General features: G+C 54.8%; 1 protein-coding gene across 1 annotated transcript; it reads right to left on the reverse strand.

Annotated features, from left to right (window-relative positions):
- Nucleotides 1-1,872: 1,872 nt before the first annotated feature.
- Nucleotides 1,873-27,074, reverse strand: ADGRD2 (adhesion G protein-coupled receptor D2). The gene is made up of 21 exons (XM_086325240.1): nucleotides 27,039-27,074; nucleotides 26,419-26,482; nucleotides 25,851-26,063; nucleotides 24,886-25,527; nucleotides 24,400-24,498; nucleotides 23,960-24,045; nucleotides 23,409-23,690; nucleotides 22,096-22,207; nucleotides 21,243-21,377; nucleotides 20,643-20,766; nucleotides 19,937-20,042; nucleotides 12,065-12,120; nucleotides 11,400-11,526; nucleotides 9,893-9,996; nucleotides 9,531-9,633; nucleotides 9,093-9,246; nucleotides 8,414-8,547; nucleotides 8,211-8,326; nucleotides 7,255-7,375; nucleotides 2,782-3,205; nucleotides 1,873-2,220 (listed from the first exon to the last, which is right to left on the reverse strand). The coding sequence occupies exons 1-21, from the start codon at nucleotides 27,072-27,074 to the stop codon at nucleotides 2,018-2,020; spliced, it is 3,441 nt and encodes a 1,146-aa protein (XP_086181366.1). The 3' UTR covers nucleotides 1,873-2,017.

Consider the following 27,074-nt stretch of genomic DNA (forward strand, 5'->3'; position numbering starts at 1 on the left):
AGAGCCGTGGGACCTGGCGGGGTACGCGGGAGCTCTGGGGCCAAGTTTCCCCTGGCAGGAGGGAGAGGCTGAGGCCCTGGGAGAGGGTGGTGGTCCACACGCAGGTCGGCAGGGGCCCCCAGTGGGCTTTCAGAGGTCCCCACGAGGAGCTTGCAGGAAAATCCCCATGCACTGTCTCTAGAAACCTGGGAGGCAAGTGTACCCTGTGGGTTGGGCTGGCAGAGAAGCAAGATGGGGCCCCACCCTTCCAAGATGGGGAGAGGGCTGGGAACTGAGGCTGGGGGAGACTTTGGGTGAGATTCTGGCCTGGGTGACCCTGGCAGTCTCCCTCAGCCTCTCTCCGAGCCTCAGTTTCTCCCTCCGGAGAACACCTGCAATGCCGGGGTGCGGGGTGTGTGTGTGGCAGGGGGCAGCAGGCGCTTTCGGGAGGGGCGGGAGCAGGCCTGGGAGGGATACCCAGCAGGCAGCCTTCACTTCCCTGCACTTCTTGCTCGGGCCACCTGAGTGGGTCGCGTGGTGGGGTGGGGGGCCCTAGGGCATCTGGAGGGCGGAGCGGGATGGGGGTCCCTCCGAGGCCGAGGTGGAAGCGGCTCTGTTGCTACGAGGGGCCTTAGCAACGCACCCATTCAGCGGAGACAAAGGCGCTGTCACTTGAGCGCAGAGGCGCCTCTGCCGCTCTCTTGTTCCCACAGACGCTGCGCCTGCGGGGGCGGGTGCTGGGGGGCTGGGAGCCGAGGTGTGTAGCGGGGTGATGGGTGGGGAGGCTGGGGTGGGGGGTGCCTTTCTGCCTGCTCAGCACGCCCCCCATCTGCAGGACGCCTGCGCCCTCCCGGCAGGCCTGCAGGGGGCGCCTCCAGCCCATTTTCCAGAAGGGGAAGCTGAGACACGGAAGGACTGGGACATCCGCCTGGACGCAGGTCGGCTGGGAGTTTGGGGTCATACAGACCCAGGCTCAGATGTGCCTAGGCTTACCCCCACGTGACTCCTGCTGCCTCAGTGTCCTCATCTGTGGGGGTGGGGGCCCGACCCCTGGCTCGTCAAGGGCTCCTCTCTGTGCCTCAGCGTTCTGAGCGGCACAATGGGAGGGTGACCACACCCCTGTTTTCCCTAGTCACCTCATGAAAGGAGCCACCAGATGCCCAGGTTTAGCACAGAGCTCAGCCCCACTGAGAGCTCCATAGACCTGCCTCTGGACCTGGCTGGAAAGAACCCCGAGCTTTCGGAGGCGGGGCAGTGCTGAGTCGGCCCCTCAGAGGCTTGTCTCTGGTTCAAGACTGTGGGAGGCCAGGGACCACGGTCCCCAGGGGCTTCCCTCGGGCCAGGATAAGTGCTCCTTGAGCAGGTGGCCCCGGCCCTGCCCTGCTACCCACAGGCCCCCACCCCCCACTCCATCACGTCCCCATCAGCTGTCCAATGGGGAAACTGAGGCCTTGGGGAAAGTACTTGCTCCTCATTGGGCTTGGAAGAACTCTCAGACCATCAGGCATCTGGCCAGAGCGCTAAGAGTGGGTGAAGTGGGGCGGCGGGCGTGGGGCGCACAGAGGAAGGCAGGCCAATGGTTCCCTGCCGTCCCAGCAGCACTGGCCAGGGAAGGGGTCCCAAACTTACTCCCTAAGAAAGCCTTTCCCCAGAGCACTGACCAAGCCCACCGGGCGCTAGTGGGGGAATTTTAGGCACCAACAAGGAGCAGAATGAGACAGGAAGAGCCTCTCAAACTGTGGGAGGCCGGGTGGGGTTGCTTCTCAAATCACTTCCATTTCCACACAGTGGGGCTGAGGGACTGTCCGGGCACCAAGGGAAAAAGGGGGACACCCCACCTGGGGTGTGGGAGCCGTACCTGAAGCCTTGAATGCTGTCAGCTCCACGGCCTGAGGACAGAGGAGGCCCATCAGGGGCTGGTCCCCCTCTCCTTCTGCTCCTCTGGCTCTGGGGGCCCTTGGCTACCTTGGAGATGACTGCTCCACCCCCAGGGGCCTTGGCATTCAGGTTCTGCCAACTGCTCCCAGCACCCTTCAGTCTAGGAGTTGACGGAGGAGGCCCCCTGGGTCCCCAGGAGAAGCCCCCACCCCAGCCCCATGCTGATCCCTGTGGTTTCCCTAACCCTTCTGGTCACAACTGCCAGCCCCTTGATTGAGCCCTGCCACCCCTGACCCAGCCTCACCGGTCTCTCGGGTTCTGCAATGGAGGAGAAGGTTGTGGGGATCCTGGGGCCATGGGTTCCTAGAAGGGGGAAGACAATTGAGCAGGTGAACCTGTAGGAGACCGAGGCAGGAGGCTGTCTCTCTCTGCTCCCCTACCCTGAACAGGGACCTCATTATTAAAAAAAACTCTTTAAGAATCCACTCAAAAATTCACCTTGTAAATTAGCGCTGAAGAAACCAGGACCCAGAGAGGGAAAGTAACTCGCCCAAAGGCGCAAAGCAGGGGAAGTAGGAGCTGGGATACCAATTCCTGGCCTGACCCTGAAGTCATCCAACCCATGCCCTGTCTCAGGGCGCCGAACCCCATCCATCTACCTGCCTTCAGGAACCCCCCACACCTCTGCTGCATGACCCAGGGAGGGCAACTCTGGCAAGCTCTGCCTCTGGGCTGGGCCCCAGGGACCCCTGCTGCCTGGTGGTGGAGTGGTAGGAGGTAAGGAGCCTTTTATAAGCCACCCCCAGGCCCTGCAGCCACAGGACTCCCTGGGCCTGTCTCCTTGTCTTTCAGATGCTTGGGCTGAGCACTGGGGAGGCTGGGGCACCGGGTAGCACTTGGACTGGAGGGTGGTTGTGGTCTTACCTCTAAGAGCCAGGTGTCTCTGGGGTGGAGCCAAGACTCTGGGGTCATCCCTGGCCACCTCCCAGGGACACGAGGGTCTAGAGTAGAACCCCGGGCCCGTGGGACTGGAGCGAGCCTGAAAGGAAGGGGCATCACCGCTGGGATCCCTGCCAGAGGTAGGACCTCCCGCCCCTTGGCCCCCAGGCCTGCCCACCGTGAATGCCTCTGCTGCCTTCTTCTCAGTCATCCTCCGCAGGGCGCTCCGGACCTGGAGGATGGGGCAGGGGCAGGGCTGGGACCCTTCCCCGACCCCCACGGGCTGGGTGCAGAGCCCCCGACAAGTAAGCCCTACCCACCCCCATCCACATCCCACCCCAGCAGCAGCCTGGGTCCCCGGACTCACCTCTCCGTTGTAGGCGGCATAGACCAGGAAGATGTACGGCCCCTGGGGACAGACCCAGGGTGAGGGTGGGTGACCGCCTGGGAGGCCCCCATCTCCCACTGCCTGGCCTGGCACCACAGCACAGGCAGCCCCAGAGACATTTAGAGACACTGGCCAGTGAACACAAGTCCTGCCCTGTCTGCCAACCCGTGATGGGGAGTGGGCAGTTGTGGCATTCCATGGTAAAAAGAACCAGGAGGGCCTGGCCCTGCCGGATCCCATGCCTTCAGTCTTGGGTCAGCAGGCAGCCTCTCTGCCCTCTATCCCTCCACGCCCCACCCCCTGACCTGCCCTGTCCTCACGGCCTCACCACCTCCTGAAGCTGCAAGGCTAAGTGAGGTCCAGGAACAGCAGACCTGGCAGGGACCTCACTACATCCTGACTGTTCAGTTCAGTCGTGTCCGACTCTTTGGGACCCTGTGGACTGCAGCACGCCAGGCCTCCCTGTCCCAACTCTCAGAGTGTACTCAAACTCATGTCCATCGAGTTGGTGATGCCATCCAACCATCTCATCCTCTGTCATCCCCTTCTCCTCCTGCCCTCAGTCTTTCCCAGCATCAGGGTCTTTTCCAATGAGTCAGCTCTTCGCATCAGGTGGCCAAAGTATTGGAGTTTCCGCTTCAACATCAGTCCTTCCAATGAACACCCAGGGCTGATCTCCTCTAGGATGGACTGGTTGGATCTCCTTGCAGTCCAAGGGATTCTCAGGAGTCTTCTCCAACACCACAGTTCAAAAGCATCAATTCTTTGGCACTCAGCTTTCCTCTAGCTGAATGCCTCTCTGAGTCTCTGTTTCTTCATCTGGAAAGTCGGGATGCAGCCAGGACTTGCCTCCTGCTGTGTGTGAAGGCGGAGTCACAGCGGCTCCTCCCCACACATTCTAGGACTACAAAGCCCTGGCCCCTCACCAAGCACCAGCATGCTTGACCCTCACAGCAGCTCCATGGCAGGGGGTGGAGGGAGGTTCATTCTCCCCATTTGATGGAGAGGGTCCTGGGGCCGGGGGTGGGGACAGAGCAATGTGTCCCAGGCCTAAGTGTGGGCCTCCACCCGCAGGTGGCTGGTGAAGCTTAGGACTCCCTCACTCTCCACTAGGACGATGCAAAAGGCAACAGTTTCTCCCCTGAGGCTCAGACAAGGGAACACAGGTGAGGGAATGTGGGGTTCCTTGAGGCCCTCTAGCTTCCCAGGGCTGAGAACTGGAGCCCCAGAGCCCTACTACTCTCCCCAGCTCCCAGGCACCAACTGGGTCGCTACCAGCCCCAACGCTGCCCCTAAGCCAGACCCTGGGGGCTCCCAGCCCAACACACCCGGCCGGTACTCTCCCTGCAGCTCTCCGCACGGTGTCCCCCATCTCATCTCCTTTGACTCAGTCCTTGTGCTAAGTCGCTTTGTGAGCCCATGGACTGTAGCCCATCAGGCTCCTCTGTCCACGGGATTCTCCAGGCAAGAATACTAGAGTGGGTTGCCATGCTCTCCTCTAGGGAATCTTCCCAACCCAGGGGTCAACCCCATGTCTCCTGCATTGGCAGGCAGGTTCTTTACCACTAGCGCCACTCCTCACACCCAAACATTCACTCCAATCCAACCACACCAGCAACCTGTCTAACATCCTCCCAGGCCTGGGTGGAAGTCTGAGCTCCTCACACCAGCTCTGGGGACCCTGCATGGTCTGGCCCCCATGTTCCCTCCTGCTCCATTTCTCACCAGCTCCCCCGACCCCATGTCTCCCTCCATCTGATTCCACTGTGCTCCCCTAACTTAAAACTTTATTCCCCTCTCTCCATGCAGCATTCAGGCATTCGCTGAGCACCACTGCCTCCAGGGAATGCCCACCCTGCCTCCCCACACGACCCTGACTGCCGCTTGTGCCTCTCAGTCTCAATCGCACCGTACTGCAGTTGTGTGGCTCTGGTGTCTGTCTGCGCCCCCAGGCTGAGACCTCCAAGGGTGGTTTCTTTGATCCTGTGCCCCACCACGGTCTCAGCATGCAGCCCAGCTCGGGCACAGGGGAGGCACAGGGGAAGAACATGCTGAATGGCTGAATGAAACCATCTTGCAGCAGGTTATGCTTTGGTCTTTGCAAATATCATCTCAATGGAACCCAACAGTGATCTCATGAGGTGGAGATTATGATTCCCTTTATACAGATGTAGAAACTGAGGCCTGTCTCCATTTGTCTAGGCCTTCCAACAAGACCCTCAGGCACGGAAGGTGTGAGCCCCAACCTGTCACAAGACTGAGGCTCTGCTCTTCCAGCACAAAACCTGGCAGAGAGGCCAGACGGAAACAAATCACCCCCAAAAGCAAATAAATGAGTCCAGGCAGATTTCAATCCCTCCAGCCCCATCCCTGCTCCCTGGTCACCTGGGGCAGGTCCTGCCCAGTTTATGCCCCAAGACAGTGAGAAAGCGATGAGGCTGGAGGTTGAGCGGGGAGAGTACGACACGGAGAAACAGCAGGTATGATGGAAGAGAGAGGAGAGGGAAAGGCCAGGCCTGGAGAGGGAAGCATCCAGGAAGGACTCAGAGAACGTGGCTCTGAGCTGACTTGGGAGCTGCCCTGAGACAGTCACGGGAACATCAGAGCGGGCTCAGGTCGCATGCCTTATGACCCATCACAAGACAGCCTTTCACCAGACCTGAAGGTCTGAGGCTGGCTGGGGGTGGGGGGCCAGAGGGGTGACCCTCAGAGAGAGGGAGAGGCAGGGGAAGGGACCAAGAGACAGGGTCAGAGCCCAACAGAAGGGGAGATGTAGAGAGAGGCCCAGAGGAGCCAGGTAAGACCCACGCCAGAGGAAAAGGGGACAGGGAGAGGAGACTGTGGCAGAGACAGAGCCCGAGAGACAGAGAAGGAATCTCAGGGAAAACTCAGAGACAAGTAACGAGACACCGAGAGAGGAAGGGACCTGCCCTGAGAGGGAGGCGGCGAGGGCTGTGAGGGCGGCTCTGGCCCCGTGGCTGCAGGGCCATGGGCAGGGATGGAGCTGGAGCAGTTGCCATAGCAACAGGAAGCTGCTGCCCTCCCCACTCTGAGGCAGGGTGGAGAGACCTGGGCAGGGTCTCTCTGTTAAGTGGGCCGACCGTAAGGGCTTCTCCGTGTCCGTCTGTGTCCCCAGCTGCTCAGCCCTGCCACGTCTGCAGGAGCCGTGCTTCTTTGCGAAGAGTGTGGGAACCCCAGGTTTTCTTCACTCTCCCGGCCCCACTCCGGACGCAACCCCCATCCTTCCCGAGCTGTCTGCTGCTTCCCCCACCACCTGTTTTTCCTTTCTCCAGTCCCACGCCTGTCGGCAGAGGGCGGCGAGTCCCCAAGGCCCAGGGGGAGACGATAGCATGGACCAGGACCCTGGAGCACTAGGCGCAGACCACAGGAAGAGGTGCTAGAGGCAGCAGGGAGGCCGAGGGGCAGGGTGGGCTCTCCTTGGACTGTCCTCCCTCCCAGCGCTTACTCAGTCCCCTGGTGGTGGCTGTTTGTGTCCATGCCCGAGTCCCCATAGATCTGCAGACTCCTGAGGACGGGTGCCTGGTCTGACCCACTTCTGTGGCCCCAGGACACGCGACCGGAAAGGCGCACAGTGGGGTTTCCGCAGTCCCATGGCACTTTTCCGTGGGTCATGTCCTTCCAAGCAGCACCTTTTCTAAACTGCTGTTTTCACTGGTGGAGTAGCTCGTGCTGTCCCACATAGGCCACCCGCAGATGCCAAGGGGAGAGGCCCCCCCGCCCCGCTCAGCTTCCTGCCGAGGCCTGAAGTGGCTGGAGCACAGCCTGGAGGCTGGGACTTCTGCTGCGCCCTTGAGCGTCAGGATGCCGGGCATCTTAGCCAACCCCTCCTGGGCCTCAGCTTCCTCAGCTGTCTAACGGGCCACAAAATCCTCCCTGAGGTTCTGCTGTTTGATTGGAGGTTTGACCCAGTCCCCTCTTGTCCGTCCTCCCCCCAGCAATGTCCCCAATGCCTTGGTGACAACCATGAGAGAGAGGACACTCCCTCCCCAGCCCCCTGGCCAGCCAGCCACGCCCGCGGAGCTCATGTGTGGCCCAGGGCCCGGAGGTACCTGCAGGGAATTGAGGCCCACGGCGGCGTAGGCCCAGGCCGGGCTGAGGTGCACCAGCACGCCCACCAGCCAGGTCAGGCCCAGGACAGGCAGCAGGACCAACACCGGCTTCACTGTGGCCCTGCAGGACAGAGGCTGGGCTGGGGAGGCTAGGGGCCCCGGGGGGGTCCCCACAGGGTTCTGGGGAGGGCAGTCCCTGCCATGCATCTGGAAAGGGGCCGGAGCTGCAGACCAGGGACCGCGGCTCAGGACTTGGGTGTAGCTGGAAAGCTCAGACACCCAGAGTGGTAGGGAGTAGGGGTGGTGGAACTAGGAAGGTGGGATCCCAGTTCCAAGCCTGGCTCATCCCAAGCCTGGCTCAAGGGAAGGGAGTGGCAGCTGTCCAGGGGGAGGGCTGAGGCCTGGACAGTGGGTCCAAGGGACATGGATCTGAAAGGGCTTCCTCTTCGCCCTCCTCAAGGCCCCCGGGGGGTGACCATGCTTCTTAAGGCCCCACTGGCTTGGGTTGCCCTTCCCTTGGCAGAGGATAGAGTGGCAAAGAGGAAGGCCTGGGGTGTTGGGGGGTGGGCCCTCCAGCAAGATATGGTCCCATAGAGTGATGGGGTTCCAGCGGGGGTAGAGACCTAGACTCTTACTCTGAACCTGAACTTCTAGAGCCTGCCTCATTTAGGGGTCGCCTCCACCTGTCTCCACCAGAGACAGTACCTTCTGTGGATGGTGAGTCCCCAGGACAGTGGCTGGCGTCTACACTGCCCCTCATATACACACAGGCTCCATTACCATCCACACGCATGAGCACGTGTGCACACACAGCACGGACACATTGCACACACACACCCCCATCTATAGCCTTGCACTCATGAGCGCACATGGCCACACACACGCCCACCCTGGACTCACACGTGCTCACACCTGGCTCCCCCACCTCTTTCTGACTCCCCCAGCTGGGGTCTCACCACATCTGGATCCTGAGCTGCTGCTGCATGCAGGGCTGTGGGCTCAGCATGCGGGCGCGGCGGCGGGCACTGGACACGGTGACAATCACCACCCGGACCAGGATGCAGGTGTTGGCCTGGAGATCTGGTGTCAGAGCGCAAAAGGGGCTCCCCCTCCCACGACCTGTCCCACCCCGGCAGGACCCCTGGGCCTCTCCACTCACGGTCAGCACGAAGAGCACGGGCCCCACAAAGGCCCAGATGGCGTCTGTGTGCACATTGAGCCAGCAGTGCCCAGTGGCCACGTAGTCACGCGGGGACATGGCCAGGGAGATGGCCACGATGGCCACAGGCACACCTAAGGGAATAAGAAGTGACCTCAGGACCACGCCACCCATTTGGTCCTCCCTGGGAGCCAGCCCCCATCCCGAGCGGCAGCCCCCAGCCGTCCCACAGTAGCGGGTGCGCTGGCGGCACTGGGCGATCCAGGAGTGGGGTTGGGTGGGCTTGATACTTGTGGGTGTCACCGGAGCCCTGAGCGGTTGGGAAGTGGAAGAGCTGAGACAGAGTTGAGGCCTTAGGGCTGAGAATCAGCAGAGTTGGAGGCTGGTGACTGGCATGGGCTTAGCTGGTCCCAGATTAGGGAGGCAGTGCTGGAGGCCAGGAGCGGAGGTGGTTGAAGTGGAGGAGGATTAAGAACTGGAGTTGGGTAGAGCTGGAGGTTGATGGAGCTGAGTTTATGTCAAGACACGGGTGCTGGGTGCCGCGTAGTGCTGGGTGATGGTGAAGAGGGTGAGTGTGGGACGGTGGTGGGCATGGGGCGGTGGGTGTTGGACATAACGGAGGCCATGCAAGGCAGGGTTGAGGGGAACAGAACAAGAGTGAGGGGCAGGGGGACCTCACCCCAGCCCGTGGCATAGTAGAGAGGCATCCGAGGGCCAGGGCGCATGCTGACGGCCACCACCTTGCTCCACAGCAGCAGCCCCTCCACCAACATCCAGAAGAAGGCGACCAGAAAGAGAAGGTGCATTACAGCTGTGACGGCCAGGCAGGCCACCTGGACGGGAGGGTGGGCGATCCCCACTGAGGCCAGTTATGGGTGTGGCCCGCCCTGGGTCCCCTGTCCATGCCGGGCATTGCCAACCCAAAGCAGTTTGCGTGGGTGAGGTCCCCGGGCCCAGCTCCAACATTCAGTTTTTCCTCTCTAGCCCTTACTCCTCCCTGGAGAGGGAGCCGGGTGCAGACATGGGGCAGGGGGCGGGGGTGGGCAACCCAGAAAAGGCTGAAGGTGTTTTCCCAGCCATCCCTGAGCTCACAAGCCCCCCCTTGCTGGTTGCCCACCTTGTTGGCCTTTGCCCACTCGCTGGCCATGAGGAAGCCCTCGGCAGAGGCCAGGGAGAAGGTGAGGTTCTTGTGGACCGTGGCCCGCTCTGACCTGGGGACCCTGAACAGACAGGGGAGGTAGTAACGGGGACACCACCACCAACCCCCACCCCCCTCAGCCCCAGCCCCACCCACGTCCAGGTGAGCTGGCTGATGAAGGCAGAGAGGGCGGCTCTACAGGGGCCCAAGCCCCAGGGGGGCCCTGGAGCGGGGTCTACCTGGACCAAGGGTGGATGCCCTTCCAAGGAGGGATGTGGAGGTTGGCTGGCAAGGGGTGGGGTGGGCCCAGGGTGCCACAGCAGGTGGTGAGCTCGCCTTACCCAGCCGCCAGGAAGAGCAGGAAGGTGGTGGAGAGGGCGCAGAAGGACACGCCACAGCCCACAAACGAGAGCGTCCTCAGCAGCGACTCCTCCTCAGGGCCTCTCTGGGGAGGGACAGAGACCTCGGAGGCAGGAGCCCACCACCACCCTGCGCTGATGGGACCAGGCCTCACCCGGCTCGCCCGCCACTTCCAGAACAACACCCACTGCCCCATACCCACCCCCAACGCACAGGCCTGCACACAGCAGGCACTTAATAATGAGCGTTTGCCTGTCCTCCTCTGCTAGCTCTCCCTAAACGGGGCGGGGGGCTGGCTTGCACCGATTTCTCAGCACTGGACAGGAAGTGGCCGACACACCCATGGGGAGGAGACAGCATGTGACGACCACCTGCTGAGGGGAGTACGGAGCTGGCACAAATTACTTACGATGTGTCAAAGGTCCACGCTCTGTTTTCACAGGAAAACTGCATCAGATGGCATGTTTTCCTAGTGTGCTCCCCAACACGCCAAGTGACCCCAGCATTCCTGGGCTCGGGCCCACCTCACTCAACCTCTTGGTGAGCGACCACTGAGTCCTTTTCTGGCTCCAGCCAGCCCACCTCGCTTGGCCTCCTGGAATTTGGCTTCCCCCACCCCCAGTCTGTAAATGCTGGTACCTATCAGAGGGCTCCTGTGGTCGAAGCTCCTTTCACTTCCAACTGCATCTCAGCCACGGCTTTACCTACCAGCTCTTGTTTCCAGCTAAGACCCTCCTGCCCTGAGCACGAGGCCACAGGCCCCATGGACCCCAGACATGTGGTCCCCCAAATCTATTGCCCACCTGAGCCTCCTCAGAAATGAGTCTCTCATCTTCTAGTGGCCCTGGACCCCCTCTCCCTCAGCCCAGTCTCCCGGTCTCCCCACTGGTCCCTGGTCCAGGGTCCCTCCCTTCTCCTAGGCCCCTCGCTGCTTTCCCCTCTGTCACCACCCCAGCCTCACTCCTGGCACTGCAGGCTCCCTCGTGCAAACATGCTTCACCCGCTTCCACACATCCTCTCCAACAGGACCACCATCCAAGCATGTGAGCCTGGCATTCCAGGTCTGTGTGATCTGACCCAGGCCCACCTTGCCTACCACCACCCCCCACCACAGACATTGCACTGAAAGCCCCAGACTCATCGAAGTTCTAGAACATAACTGGTCTGCCATTTCTAGCCTCCGTGCGCTTCCCTGGTAGCTCAGCTAGTAAAGAATCCACCTGCAACACGGGAGACCTGGGTTCAATCCCTGGGTTGAGAAGATCCTGTGGAGAAGGGAAAGGCTACCCACTCCAGTATTCTGGCCTGGAGAACTCCACGGACTGCATAAATCCAGGGGTCACAAAGAGTTGGACACGACTGAATGACTTTGACTCTGCCTTTGTTCAGGTGGCCCTCTGTTTGGCATGCCCTTCTATTCAACTATTGTTCATCCTTTAAAACTCGGTCCTGACATCACCTTCCCCTGCCCCCCTCCCCAGCACTCACCTGGACGTCATACACCTGCAACAGGACAGCAAAGTTGGTGCTGTGGTTGCAGAAGCAGGCGGTCGAGCCCTGGTACATGGCAGTCACGGAGCAGCCAGTGGTGGCCCAGGAGCCCCCTGAGTCTGGGCTTGGGGTGAGTAGGGGACAGAGGGCTCTTGAGATGGGCTGCACATGGGGGTGGGGGCAGGGGGAAGCCTTTCCAGAAACCCTGGGCTCTCTCAGTGCCCTGCCTCTATCCAGTTATATGACCTTGGGCAAGTCACTGCTCCTCCCTGGGTCTCTGTTTCCCATCTGTGAAATGGGAGGATGGGGCTGAAACCAGTGATCAGTATTAACTGCATTAATTACTAAGCAACAGTGACTGATCTTCATTCCCTGGTTTTGGATATATCATCAACTCTAACACCCATTCCACAGATGAGTCTCTCCCTACTCTAAGCCCATAGAGTAGGCTTACATAGCTCCTATGACAGGGAGCTCACTACCTCCTGAGTAACAGTTTCTCCTGCCCCAGTTTATCCCCAGCTGAGTGGGGCCTGGAACCACCCCCACAAAGAAGTTGATGAATGGAGGCTAAAAACCCGCTTGAGTCCTGCCTCATCCTCAAGTGGGAGGGATGTCTTTTTTATTTTTTAATGCCTTATTTAAAGAACTTGGAAACTCACCTGATACTGAAGTTCCAGAAAGCACAGACAGGCTCCACCAGCTTCGGAGGGAAGGCCTAAGGGCAGCCAACAAGAACAGGGCAGGTATGTGAGCGCACGTGGGCAAGGAGAGAGATCAGTGGATGCAGGGAGACGTGACCTCCTGTGTTTGAGGGGCTGGGGGTTGCCCAGCATAAATCACGGGTGCAGGGGTTGGAGAAAAATGCCAGTGGGAAGGCACAAAGAAGGTGAAATGAGGAGAGTTGCAGGCTGGCATTATGGTTAATATCAAAATCCTAGGCATGAACTAAATGTCCATCCTTTGGGGATTCTGTAAGAGAGCCTCCGGAAGTATTGTGAATTTAGCAAAGCTGCAGGATACAGTATCATTATATAGAAATCAATTGCCTTACTATAAACTTAAAATGAACAATTTAAAGTAGAATTAAGAAAACAATACCATTTACAAAACCATCAGAAATTCTCCACTACTTAGCGGTGCATGCATGCTCAGTCTTTAAGTCATGTCCTGCTCTTTGCGACCCCATGGACTGTAGGCTGCCAGGCTTCTTTGTCCATGGGATTCTCCAGGTAAGAATACTAGAGTGGGTTGCCATTTCCTCCTCCAGGGGATATTCCTGACCCAGGCATGGAACCTACATCGCCTGCATTTGCATGTGGATACTTTACCACTGAGTCACCTGGGAAGCCCGTACAAACTAGAAGTACGTCTAAGTATATCCAACAAAAAACCCTCAAGATCTGTACACTGACAACCAGATATCACTGCTGAGAAAAATGCGAGAAAATCTAAATAAGCTCAGCGACATACCTTGATCAAGGACCGAAAGACTCATTGTTAAGATGCTCTTCCATCATCTTATTTCAATTTGGGAGATACAGTGCAGTTCCAATCAAAATCCCAGCAGGTTTTTCCACAGACATTTACAAGCTGATTCTAAAAAAAGTTTTTTTGGCTGTGCCACATGGCATGCAGGACCTTACTTCCCTGACCAGAGATCACCTCTGCCCTCTGCAGTGGAAGTGCGGATTCTTAACCATTGCCTGAGTCTCAAAGGTATACAGCAATGTGAAGACCCTAGGCCAGCCAAAGCAGTTTTGAAAAGGAAGTACAAAGTTGGAGGACTTACATGAACTGATTTCAAGGCTTACCATACAGATACATTAATCAGGACATATAGGATTAGTGTATAGATCTAGGGAATAGAATAGAGAGCCCAGAAATGGACTTACACATATTTGAACAATTGATTTTCCAAAAGATGACAGGATAATTCAAGGGAGAAAGAATAATCTTTTCAACAAATGGTGTTGGAATGGGATATAGCAAAATATGAAGTTCAACCCCTACCCAACACAATATCCATAAATGAGTTGAAATGAAGGTATAAATGTAAAGGCTAAAGTGTAAACTCCTTTGAGAATATCTTTGTGACCTTGGGATAGGCAAGTTTTCCTAGACGTGATGCAAAAAGCATAAGCCATGCAAGAGAAAAACTGATAAACTGGACTTCATCATATTTAAAACTTATCTTTCAAAAACACTGTTAAGAAAAGCAATCCACAGACTAGGAGATATTATGTACAAACATATAGCTCAAAAAATGCTTATATCCAAAATACATAAAGAATTCTTACAATTCAATAGCAATACAAATAATTTTAAAATTGAGGAAGAACAAAGCTTGAGGCATCACGCTCACTGATTTCAAACAATATTACAAAGATATAGAAATTATGAGATTGGCATAAAAACAGACACGTAGATCAATGGAACAGAAGAGAGAGCTCAGAACTAAACCTCTGTGTCAATTAGTTTATGACAAAAGAGGCATGGATATATAATGGGGAAACAACAGTCTCTTCAATAAAAGATGTTGGGAAAATTGGACAGCCATAGGCAAAAGAATACTACCCATTTCAGTATTTTTGGGCTTCCCTTGTGGCTCAGTTGGTAAAGAATCTGCCTGCAATGTGGGAGACCTGGGTTCCATCCCTGGATTGGGAAGATCCCCTGGAGAAGGGAAAGGCTACCCACTCCAGTATTCTGCCCTTGAGAATTTCATGGACTGTATAGTCCACGGGGTTGCAAAGAGTCGGACACAACTGAGCGACTTTCACTTCACTCCAGGCAAAAGAATAAAACTTGACTATTGTCTTATACCAGTAGTATAAGGCTACTTGAGGCTTCCCTGGTAGCTCAGAGGTTAAAGCGTCTGCCTGCAATGCGGGAGACCAGGGTTTGATTCCTGAGTTGGGAAGATCCCCTGGAGAAGGAAATGGCAACCCACTCCAGTACTCTTGCCTAGAACATCCCGTGGATGGAGGAGCCTAGTAGGCTACAGTCCATGGGGTCACAAAGAGTCGGACACGACTGAGTGACTTCACTTCACTGTCTTATACCATACACAAAAATTAACTCAACACAGAACCAGACATGAATTTAAGACATGAAACTGTAAAACTGCTAGGAAAAAAACATAGGTGGTAAGTTCCTTGTCATAGCAAAAATATTTAAAAGCCTGAAATATCCAGTTAAACACAGGCAGAAGATATACAGACTGACAATGAGTACATGAAAAGACGCTCAACATCATTAATCATAAGGAAAATGCAAAACCACAATGAGATATTTCCTCACACCTGTTAAGATGGCTGTTACCAAAAACACAAGAAAGAACATGTGTTGGCGAGGAAATGGAGAAAAGGGAACCCTCGTACACTGTTGGTGAGAATGTGAGTTGGTGCAGCCACTATGGAAACAATATAGTGGTTCCTCTAAAAATTAAAAATAAAACTGCCTTCAGTTCAGTTCAGTCGCTCAGTCGTGTCTGACTCTTTGCGACCCCATGAATCGCAGCACGCCAGGCTTCCCTGTCCATCACCAACTCCTGGAGTTCACCCAGACTCACGTCCATTGAGTCAGTGATGCCATCCAGCCATCTCATCCTCTGTCGTCCCCTTCACCTCCTGCCCCCAAGCCCTCCCAGCATCAGAGTGTTTTCCAATGAGTCAACTCTTCGCATGAGGTGGCCAAAGTACTGGAGTTTCAGCTTTAGCATCATTCCTTCCAAAGAAATCCCAGGGCTGATCTCCTTCAGAATGGACTGGTTGGATCTCCTTGCAGTCCAAGGGACTCTCAAGAGTCTTCTCCAATACCACAGTCCAAAAGCATCAATTCTTTGGCGCTCAGCCTTCTTCACAGTCCAACTCTCACATCCATACATGACCACAGGAGAAACCATAGCCTTGACTAGACGAACCTTTGTTGGCAAAGTAATGTCTCTGCTTTTGAATATGCTATCTAGGTTGGTCATAACTTTCCTTCCAAGAAGTAAGCGTCTTTTAATTTCATGGCTGCAGTCACCATCTACAGTGATTTTGGAGCCCCCAAAAATGAAGTCTGACACTGTTTCCACTATTTCCCCATCTATTTCCCATGCAGTGATGGGACCAGATGCCATGATCTTCGTTTTCTGAATGTTGAGCTTTAAGCCAACTTTTTCACTCTCCACTTTCACTTTCATCAAGAGGCTTTTGAGTTCCTCTTCACTTTCTGCCATAAGGGTGGTGTCATCTGCATATATGAGGTTATTGATATTTCTCCCAGCAATCTTGATTCCAGCTTGTGTTTCTTCCAGTCCAGCATTTCTCATGATGTACTCTGAATATAAGTTAAATAAGCAGGGTGACAATATACAGCCTTGACGTACTCCTTTTCCTACTTGGAACCAATCTGTTGTTCCATGTCCAGTTCTAACTGTTGCTTCCTGACCTGCATACAAATTTCTCAAGAGGCAGATCAGGTGGTCTGGTATTCCCATCTCTTTCAGAATTTTCCACAGTTTATTGTGATCCACACAGTCAAAGGCTTTGGCATAGTCAATAAAGCAGAAATAGATGTTTTTCTGGAACTCTCTTGCTTTTTCCATGATCCAGCGGATGTTGGCAATTTGATCTCTGGTTCCTCTGCCTTTTCTAAAACCAGCTTGAACATCTGGAAGTTCATGGTTCACATATTGCTGAAGCCTGGCTTGGAGAATTTTGAGCATTACTTTACTAGCGTGTGAGATGAGTACAACTGTGCGGTAGTTTGAGCATTCTTTGGCATTATGACCCAGCAATTCCACTCCTGTATATATCCAAAGAAAATGAAAATATTAACTCACAAATGATATATGACTCTACTATATTTAGGATGGGTAAGCAACAGGGACCTGCTGAATAGCACATGAAACTCTGCTCAATGTCATGTGGCAGACTGGACGGGAGGGGGCCTTGGGGGAGAGCGGATACATGTATATGTATGGCTGAGCCCCTTCGCTGTTCTCCTGAGACTATCACAACATTGTTAATCAACTACAGCTCAACACAAGATAAAAAGTTTTTTCAAAAGAAAATATATTAACATATGCATCTCCATGTTCACTGCAGCATTATTTTCTAGAGCAAAGATATGGAAACAACCTGTGTCCATTGATGAATGAACGAATAAAGAAACCGTGGTGTGTGTGTGTATATATATATAGAGAGAGAGATAGATACAGGCTTCCCTGAAAGCAGCTGATAAAGAATTTGCCTGCAATGCGGGAGGTCTGGGTTTGATCCCTGGACTGGGAAGATCCCCTGGAGGAGGGCATGGCAACCCACTCCAGTATTCTTGCCGAAGAGAGAAGAGCCTGGCCTGCTGCATTCTACAGGGTCACACAGAGTTGGAAACGGCTAAAGCAACTTAGCATGCACGCAGGCATATATATATATATGTATATATATATAAAACAGAATATTCAGTTCAGTTCAGTCACTTAGTTGTGTCCAACTCTTTGCGACCCCATGGAGTGCCTTACGCCAGGCTTCCCTGTCCATCACCAACTCCTGGAGCTGACTCAAACTCATGTCCACCAAGTCGGTGATGCCATTCAACCATCTCATCCTCTGTCATCCCCTTCTTCTCCCGCCTTCAATCTTTCCCAGCATCAGGGTCTTTTCATATGAGTCAGGTCTTTGCATCAGGTGGCCAAAGTATTGGAGTTTCAGCTTCAGCATCGGTCCTTCCAATGAATATTCAGGACTGATTTCCTTTAGGATGGACTGGGTTGATCTCCTTGCAGTCCAAGGGACTCTCAAGAGTCTTCTCCAACACCAGAGTTCAAAAGCATCAATTCTTCAGCGCTCAGGTTTCTTTATAGTCCAAATCTCACATCCTTACATGACGACCGGAAAAACCAAAGCTTTGACTAGACGGACCTTTGTTGGCAAAATAATGTCTCTGCTTTTTAATATGCTGTTTAGATTGGTTATAACTTTTCTTCCAAGGAGCAAGCGTCTTTTATTTCATGGCTGCAATCACCATCTGCAGTGATTTTGGAGCCCAGAAAAATAGTCTCTCACTGTTTCCATTGTTTCCCTATCTATTTGCCATGAAGTCATGGGACCAAATGCCATGATCTTAGTTTTCTGAATGTTGAGTTTTAAGCCAACTTTTTCACTCTCCTCTTTCACTTTCATCAAGAGGCTCTTTAGTTCTTCTTTGCTTTCTGCCATAAGGGTGGTGTTATCTGCATATCTGAGGTTATTCATATTTCTCCCAGCAATCTTGATTCCAGCTTGTGCTTCATCCAGCCCAGCGTTTCTCATGATGTACTCTGCATATAAGTTAAATAAGCAGAGTGACAATATATAGCCTTGACGTATTCCTTTCCTGATTTGGAACCAGTCTGTTGTTCCATGTCCGGTTCTAACTGTTGCTTCTTGACCTGCATACAGATTTCTCAGGAGGCAGGTAAGGTGGTCTGGTATTCCCATCTCTTTCAGAATTTTCCACAGTTTGTTGTGATCCACACAGTCAAAGGCTTTGGTGTAGTCAATTAAGCAGAAGTAGATGTTTTTCTGGGATTCTCTTGCTTCTTCTTTGCCTTTTTTGCATTTCTTTTTCTTGGGAATGGTCTTGATCACTGCCTCCTGTACAATGTCACAAATGTCTGTCCATAATTCTTCAGGCACTCTGTCTATCAGATCTAATCCCTTAAATCTATTTGTCACCGCCACTGTATAATCGTAAAGGATTTGATTTAGGTCATACCTGCATGCACACATATATAAAACAGAATATTATTCAGCCATAAAAAGAATGAAATCTTGCCATTTGCAACAATATGATGGACCTTGAGGCCATTACATCAAGTGAAATAAGTCAGACAGAGAAAGACAAATACCTTATGATCTCACTTATATGGGACTCTATAAAAAAATAGTCAGGATCATAAAATACAGAGAACAGATTGGTTGCCAGTGCCCGTGGGGCAGGGGTAGGGAGAAAAGGGTGAAGGGAGTACAAAAATAAAATTAAAAGAGAGAGGATCTATATGGTTTGCATGGAGAAATGTCAGTAATCAGAAAAGCAAATAGCAGACTAATGTAAACATTTTTGGAAAAAAAAATAAAGAATATTTCCTATTTTTTAAAAAGCCCAATGACATCTCAAAAAAATTTTAATTAAAAAAATGAATGAAAACTGGGAAAAAGATTTGAACTTATATTTAACGGAGGAAGATATATGAATGCCTGATAAGTGTATAAAATGATGCTCAAAATCATTGATCTTCAAGGAACTGCAACTTAGAACCACAATGAGATGTCAATACAAAACCATTATAATGAACATCAGGCAACAACATAGATGGTACTCAAAACCAACATTTGAGCAAAAGAAGCCAGACTACAGTACACATTATTTGGTTCCTTTTATATGACGCTTTAGGAAAGACAGACAGACACTTTAGGAAAGTCAGAGTGGGGAAGGCTGACGGGGAAGGAGCTTGAAGAAGCCTTTGGGAAAGGTGGAAAAGTTGTGTATCTTGACTGGGGGCAGCAGTACATGAGTATATACACTGGTCAAAACTGATCACATTGTACACTTAAAATGGATGGTTTAGTGTATGTAGATTTATGTACTTTAATCAGATTGATTTTTTAAGAAGTCTTGAGATGATATACAAAAGACATAAGCTGTGGTGTATGAGTGCATTTGTGTGTGTGTGTGTGTGTGTACATGTGTCCAGGATTGGTGGTTTTGGGGAAAGCAGACTCTAACTTTCCCTGAAATGCTCTAAAGTTTCAAAAGCAAGAAGGAATGTGTTTTACATGTAAAGAATTAAATGACATATCCTGCTGATATTTCCGTGTCAGTTTATAGCAGAATACCCCATTCCTTACATAACCTCAGCTGATATTCTATTTGTAGCTCTACAAGGCTCTTTTGTTGGGGAAGGGGGTGCACTGTGTGGCATGCAGGGTCTTAGCTCCCCAACCCGGGATGCAACCTGTGCCCCCTGAAGTGGAAGTTCTGAGTCTCAGCCGCTGGACATCTGGGAAAGTCCCTACAAGGCTTTTAAAGTAGTCCCCTGCTGATGGACATTCAGGCTACTTTCATGCTTACAAAGCACACTGCACGGTGGGCTCTCACATTGCCTTGTGTGATCTGATAAGAACCACCAGTTTTTTGAGCCATGAAGAACTATAACAAAATCCCAGCTCTGCCACTTAAACAAACACTATAACAAAATCCCAGCTCGGCACCAGGCACACCAGCTTTCCTAAGCTCCTGTTTGTGGAATGGGCAGTTGGAAGATTAAATGAATGCTACTTATTTAAGGCATCTGCCATAAAGTAAGCATGCAATGCATTACTTCCCTTCCCCCCCTCTCAAAGACAATGGCATGGCTTGTGGATGTGTATTCTTCTTGAACAGTTTTAGACTTTGGTTCTCCAGTGAACAAATATTGGGATGTGTGTGTGTGTGTGTGTGTGTGGAGGGCACAAAACCAGGATAACTGTCCCAGGTGGCTGTTTCCCAGAAGCACCACACAGTACCTGGGCCTGGTGTTGCAGGTGAAAGGTCACAGCTGTGTTGGCCTCCCCAGTTTCATCCCACACTTCAGAGGAGATGATGGCTGACCCCACCTGGGTGCTTAGGAATCTGTGGGGAGAAAGGGAGCTTTTAAGGGCACCAGGTGTCTGTGGGGGAGAGGTCACACGTGGCTGAGGTCATCAAAGATGATACCCCTAAGTCCAAAGAAACATTAGCAAGAGCCCTGTGTGGGGAATTAGGGCACCTGGGCTCCTTTCTTGCTGGCAATTTGGCTCAGATGGTAAAGAATCTGCCCGCGATGCAGGAGACCGGCCCGGGTTTGAACCTTGGGTCAGGAAGATCCCCTGGAGGAGGAAATGGCAACCCACTCCAATATTCTTGCCTGGAAAATTCCATGGACAGAGGAGCCTGATGGGCTACAGTCCACAGGGTCACAAAGACTGAGTGACTAACATTTTAATTTTCTATTCCCTCCCTGAGACTCAACACTGGAGCTGGGACCCCAGGCAGGAGTCGAGCCATGTTCCCACCAGCACATCTTTGCCAGGCCTAGAAATCTGTGTGTGTCAGGGGTGAGCAGGTTTGGCCCTGGGCTGCCAAGGGCAGATTTGCCCACCAGAATGGGGGTGGGTTCTGGGAGGGGACAGAGGCCTGGCCTTCCCTGGGGAGGACATCCAGGCCCTCAGCAGCCTACTGGGTGGGACCCACCTCTGCATTCTGCTTGTTTCTTCAGAACTGTCAGGGGCCTGTGGCTCCTGGCCAGGGGCCCCCAGGGTGTGCTGGAAGACACTCGAGCTGAACCAGCTGTGGATCACGGTGACTCCAGAGAGGCCTGGATGAACAGGAGGAGGCCTGAGACCCACCCACTGACTGAGCAGGCACCACAGGTTGGTCCCGAGGGAAAAGCTCTGCCTACTTTACAAACAGAGAAACCGAGGCTCATAGAGGTTAAATGACCTCCTAGAGATCACACAGTTAAGAAGTGGACAGAGCCAGAATTTCAACCAGCTATAGTTGACGTGCTTAAACTGGCAGCTCCACAGCCCTTTGCCCCTTATCTTAATCCTCCACCCCAGGTGGCATCCAGAGAAACTGATTGCGGTTTGAGGGGAGGAGACTAAGTGAACATCTACTATGGGGTAGGTGTTTAAGCTCCTAACAACCCAGTGAGGTGAGTACTAATCTTACAGATGAGGAGACAGCTCTGAAAGTTGCGGTGACTTATTCAGAAGAGCAGAGCTAGGAACTCTGAGGGCTGAGGTTTGACCCAGACCCCAGAGGGTCCCACCACCTGTCCGCCTTGCCCACCTTTCCCAAGGAGCCGCCTCACTTCAGCAGCAGGGATGAGGATGTGGCCGGGCCCCTCTGGATGCCCTCCGGGCACTGTGAACACGTAGCCCTCCGTACTGGCCTCCCTCAGGTGTAGGCGCCGCACCTCCAGGCCTGGGGTCAAACAGGGCTGAGTGGCTGCACCTCAGGAGGCAGGTCTTCATGCTGGGCTGGCCCAGCTGGCAGGGTCTGCTTCCTCTCTCCCTGCCACACACCCAGGAGGCCACCATTCCTGGATGGTGGCTCAGCAACTTGCCCGAGGTAAATCTGACATTTCCAAGTCCAGGGGGACAGGGTGGCTGAGAAGGGGGAGTCGCTGGGGGGCAAACCCTGAATATCAGTGAGCCGCCAGAAACCACTGGGCCCCTGAGAGACCCAAGTTTTGCCTGACGTTCGACTGTCAATGCCTGCCCACTCAATCTGTTATACAAACATTCACGGAGTCTGGTCCTGAGATGCAGAAATGATTCAGAAACAGCCCTGGCACTCAGGGAGCTTCAGGCTGAATCATATTAATTGCCACAAAAGCAACAAAAGATATGTTCAAAACACCAGGGTAACATAGAGAGGAACTGACTGTTGGGAGAGAGCTAAAGCTGGGGAAGGCTTCCTAGCAGAGCTGATGCTCAAGCAGGGTTCTGAAGGATGTACAGGAGTTTGCTAGGAGATCGAGAGAGTATTCTGGATGGAGGGCACAGCATGGGCCAGGGCAGGAACAGAAAGGAGTATCTGTGGGAGTCAGAGAGCTCCCAGTTACCAGGGCTGAGGAGGATGTCTGAACCCAGGTCCCACACGCAGCCCAGTTGTGTGGGACAGATTGGGGCAGGCTCACCAGCATGGCGGTGCTGGAGGTGCATTCGAGGCCGCTCGGAGGACAGCACGGAGTTCAGCAGGGGTGCCAGGCGCTGCACACTCGCCACCAAGGCCATGGGTCCGCCAGCCACCTGGGAGGAGGCCGCAGCTCAGCCCCTCTCACTCTCCCCACCCCACTGCCACCTGCCCTGACCGCTGGGGTTAACACGTTCTCACGGATCTGGGAGGTGGCCTGCCTGCTCTGGACTCTCAGAGGCTCTGCCTGAGGGCATCCAGGATCAAGTCCTGGATCCTCAGCCTGACATTTGAGGCCCTGCCTGATGAACCTTCTCCGGCTTCTCCAACCCAGTCCTAAGCCACACTGTCCTCGACTCAAGCTGAAGGCCCCACAGTGCTCTCTGCCTGCTGGTAGGTTGCTTGCCAATGGGGCACACTCAGAAGGCAGAGCCATGCCTTTTGCTTCTTTGGTCTGACTCGGTGTTAGATCTATAACAGGTGCTCAAGTTTTAGCTTCCTAAAGAAAGCCATGGGCCGGGGTGTTGCTGGATGGTGCTGATGAGGACAGAGCGGGGATGGGGATCGTGCATGGCTGGGACCCCTCCTCTGTGCTGGCCAGGTCACCTAATTTACACCTACTCCTCTCTATTGCCTAAGCAAGGCAGGTATGACCATCCCCATTTTCCAGGGAAGAAACCTGAGGTTCAGAGTCCAGTTTGCCCCAGTCTGCCATAGTGTCTCAGATCCCCAGTAAAATGTGGGGTTACACCCTCCCCAGGATGGGGAGCACCACCTGGAGAGGTGAACATCCCACAGAATCAGCCTCCTGGGTTGTGCCATCCACACCCCACCCTCAAACCCAGGTTTCAGTTCTGTTCTGAGGTCACAGGGGACCATGCCTGCTTCTGAAGCCCCAGAACTCTCAAGGCGATGTTCACAACCCCATGTTTTCTCCCTTCTCTGAGCTGATGATTCCCAGGTCTACAGCCACTTCTGTCATGACGAGATTTCCAACACCCTCATTATCTGTCTCTTCTATTCTCCATGGCTGAACACTTAGTATAGAGGACCTCCCACTTAAGGTGGTCAGTGATTGTTGGATATGGGAGGCCCTTGTTGACTAGTGGCTCTTAATTTTTAATTTCAGAAGCTGTTGTTCAAGAGCAGTTGTTTGTGGAAGTTCAATTTATAAAACAGGAAAACGAGGAGCTTCTCCAGATGGATGGCAAAATGGAGCTCGGAGATGGGTGCTGACTTGCCCACGGCTACACAAACGGGTGACAAGGTAGGAACCAGAGCCCAGGCCCCTGTGGCACCCAGCCCTGCCAGCCTCACCTCACTGACTGACAGCCACACACCAGCCAGCGGCTCCTCCAGGACCAGGCTGGCCACAGACATGACGGCCTGGCCCAGCTGCTCCCAGGGCCCTGTCGTGGGCTCTGGCTCCCACGTCCCAAGGGCGGCCACTCTTTTCAGAAAGTGCAGGACAGCCAGCAGTGCTGCTGGCCCCAGTGGAGCTGCCTCCTTTGCCAGGACTCCCTCCAGGATTCTCAGGAAGCTGGCGGCCTCCGTCAGGGACAGGTCTCCGTGGGCTTCAGAGAGAGGGTCAGGAAGGAGCTGTGGGGCAGAGGAGCCACTGATGGTGGGTCTGGCTGTCATAAGGGGATGCCTCCAGCCCCCCACCCCAGCACCAGGGCCCATGCTTGGCCTCTGCCTGTCTTCTTGGTGGGTACAGATCTAACTACTCATGAGCCCGCAGCTCTCAGAATGCATGGGTACATGAACAACCTTAATTCCTGCACACACGTTAGGAGGGTGTCCCCTTTCTAGATGAGGACACTGAGGTTCACAGAGGCCACCCAAAGTGCCCCTGGGAGGGGGCTCACCACAATGGCGTTGGCCAAGGCATTGACTCGGCTGATAAGATCCTGGCCAGGCCACGACTGGGCGTCCTGCAGCCGCCGGTACTTCTCTGCAAAGCAGTGGATGCCAGGCTAAGCCCTGGGCAACCTCCTCCCCAGAGGTGCCCCATCCACCCTGTGCCGCCTGCAGAAGATGGGGACACTGATGGCGGTGTGTCTGGAGACTTAAGTGTCCTGGATGGGGAAACTGAGGCACAGAATGGCAAAACCACCTTCTTGAGGTGAATCCCACAATCTGGGATTCGCCCCCAGGTCAGAATGGCCCCATTTATCTGTGGTCTAGACTTCACCGAGGCCCCAGGATGCTGAGAAGATTCCCAATTCCCAGGCTGTGCCAACTGCTCCCCTCTCAGCCTACACTGGTCCATACCCAGCGTCCCCTTCAACAGAGGCGGACGGCGCACCTGTACGGTAGCAGCAGAGGAAGGGCAGTGGCTGCAGGCAGAGCAAAGAGCCCTCGGTGTGGGGTGCTGGGTCCCACGTAGGGCACTCCTCTGAGGGCACTGGCCAGGGTGGGAGAGGTGTCAGAGCCGCCTCCTGGCTCCCCATCGACTCCATGACCCACAGCCCATTCGGGCCTTGAAGGCACTTGCACGCCTGAGGGGGCACCAGGACGTGCGATCCTGGGGTTAGGAGGCGACGTGGGAACCAGAGGAGCACCGCAACCAGCACTGGGTGGAGCAAGGCGGCCGCGGGGTTGGGGGCGGGGGTGCGGGGCGAGTCCCTCCAGGCTGCTATGACTAGGTACCAGGTAGGTACTGGGAGCCTGGAGAAGGCGTGGCCAGACTTGGGTGTGGCCCGGTTGGCAGAGGTGGGTAGGGAAGCCAGGAGGTGGTGGATGGAGCCAAAGGTGGGCGGGGCCTGGCAGCAGGAGGCGGGGCAGGCCGTACCGGGACAGAGAAGCCGCACCCACACCGGCGGCAGCAGCGAGGGTGTGACGTCCAGGGCGCCCAGATCCCAGCGGAAAAGCAGGCCGCCGGGAGGCGGCGCGCAGGCCCGTGCCCGGTGCATTTGCGCGGGGCTCAGCGCGCGGGCCCACAGGTGGAAGTCGGTGAGGTTGCCGCTGAAGGCGTCGCGCGCTGAGAAGCCACCGCCCAGAGAGTCCTGGTCCTGGCCCAGCACGAGGATGCCGTCAGGTGGCAGCGGGTGGCCGGCGCCCAGGCCCCGCGCCCCAGAGCGTCGCCGCCCGTCGGCGAACACCGACCAGCGCCCGCCTAGCTGCTCCCACGTGACGCACACGTGATGCCAGCGGCCATCCGCTCGGAAGGCAGCGCGAAAGGGCGCGTGATGCCCGCGCACCACGAGCGCCGCGTGCACGGCTCCGCCCGGCTCGGCGAAGGCTCGAAGCTGCAGCGCGTTGGCCAGCGTGGGCACAGCCAGAGAGAAGAGTGCTGCCGGGTCGGACGAGGTGGCGTCCCACTGCACGTGCGCGCATGCTGTCAGCGCCCCCAGCGCTGGCAGAGGCGTCCGAAGTCGAGCCGCCCGGTCCGCGGATCTCTCGCTGAACATCAGTGCGGCCGTGGAGCGCGCGCCTGCGGGGATGCACAGACGTCCGCCTCAGCTTTCCCACCTGCACACACCGTCCCGCCTCTGACAGCCCATTGTCACATCTGCAAAGCCCGCCCCCTTACGCTTCGGGTGCCTCCCTCCCTCGGGAAGGAAGAAATGGGGGCTCCAGTGCCCCTAACCCACGGGCTAAACCCTCTACTCTCAGTCCAGGACAAGGGAATCTGAGATTGCGACTCGACCTCCTCTGGGCTCAAACCACAAACCTGTCACAGTGGGCTGCTATCTCGAGGTCACCAAAGCTCTCTCCCCCCCAGCCCCTACTTTCCAGGCCCCGGCCCAAACTCACGCCTCTGCGGGGGTCTTTGCAGAGGGGCTTCTCTTTGGCCCACCCAGATGGGGTCAGGCAGCTGCGCAGCAAGGAGCTCATCTGGGGGTGGCAGTACCAGGTGGCCCAACTGCTGCTCACAGGACTCTTGGGCCTGCCACCAACTCAGCCGCTGCCCTGGGAACTTGCACACCTCATCTGCAGTCTCCACTACCTCTCCAGGGGCCACTGGACCTGCAGGGTGGGAGAAGGGTCTATGGGGGAGAAGTGTGTGGGCATCTGACCCTTGCCGGGTGAGTGGGGTGACAGGGCCAAGGACACTGGGCTTGGAGACATTCGGGGCTGGATGGGGCTGAACCCTGGCTATGCTAGCAAGTGTTGTCCCCTTGCTGGGTCTGTCGTGTCATCTGTGTAGTGGTAGGAATGAGACGGACATGAGTGATGCTTTCAGCCCAGGGCTTGGTATAGTGGGGCTGAACTAAACTGCACATCCTCCTTCCTTTGCATTCCAGGCCACTGTGGCACATGGACCAGGGGCTGGCTGAGCTGGGGGAGGGGAGAGCCTCTCTGGGGCATCCCTCATACCAACCTGTGACCCAAGGTTTCCTTAATTCACCTGGAGAGTTGGAAGGGGTCCCAGAGAAACTCCTTATCTGAGAGAGAAGACAGGTGGGGTCTGAGTTAGATCCCCACACCCATATGTGCTGTTATTGAATGCCTACTGTGTGCTCCAGCAGGGTACAGTGGAGGTTGCAGGCCCTGCAGTCAGACCTGGATTCATCCAGAGTGTGATCTTAGGCAGGTCACTTCATTGCCCTGAGCCTGTTCCTAGCATCTGAAGTGAAAGTGAAAGTGTTAGTCGCTTAGTTGTGTCCAGCTCTTTGTAATGCTATGGACCATAGCCTGCCAGGCTCCTCTGTCCATGGAATTCTCCAGGCAAGAATACTGGGGTGGGTTGCCATTCCCTTCTCTGGGGGATCTTTCCAACCCAGGGATCGAATCTGAGTCTCCTGCATTGCATGTGGATTCTGAACCACCAGGGAAGCCCTAGCATCTATTGGATGCTTTATTCTAGTTCTGTGCCAGGGGCTTAGCTTGTTTAACCTTTGCAGTTACCTCATGATGTGAGGTGGCCACTTGGAACCCTAGCAGCTTTGAATCCCCTTGGCCTCCTCCCCTCCACCCCCTGCCTCCCAGAAGTTCAGGTACCAGGAAGGCTAGGAGGCAGTAGCACCAGGGGGCCAT

The sequence above is a fragment of the Bos grunniens genome, chromosome 11 (assembly GCF_055505025.1).
Source record: "Bos grunniens cultivar Pamir isolate PY7600 chromosome 11, Bosgru_T2T1.0, whole genome shotgun sequence".
In the NCBI taxonomy this organism is placed as follows: Eukaryota; Metazoa; Chordata; class Mammalia; order Artiodactyla; family Bovidae; genus Bos; species Bos grunniens.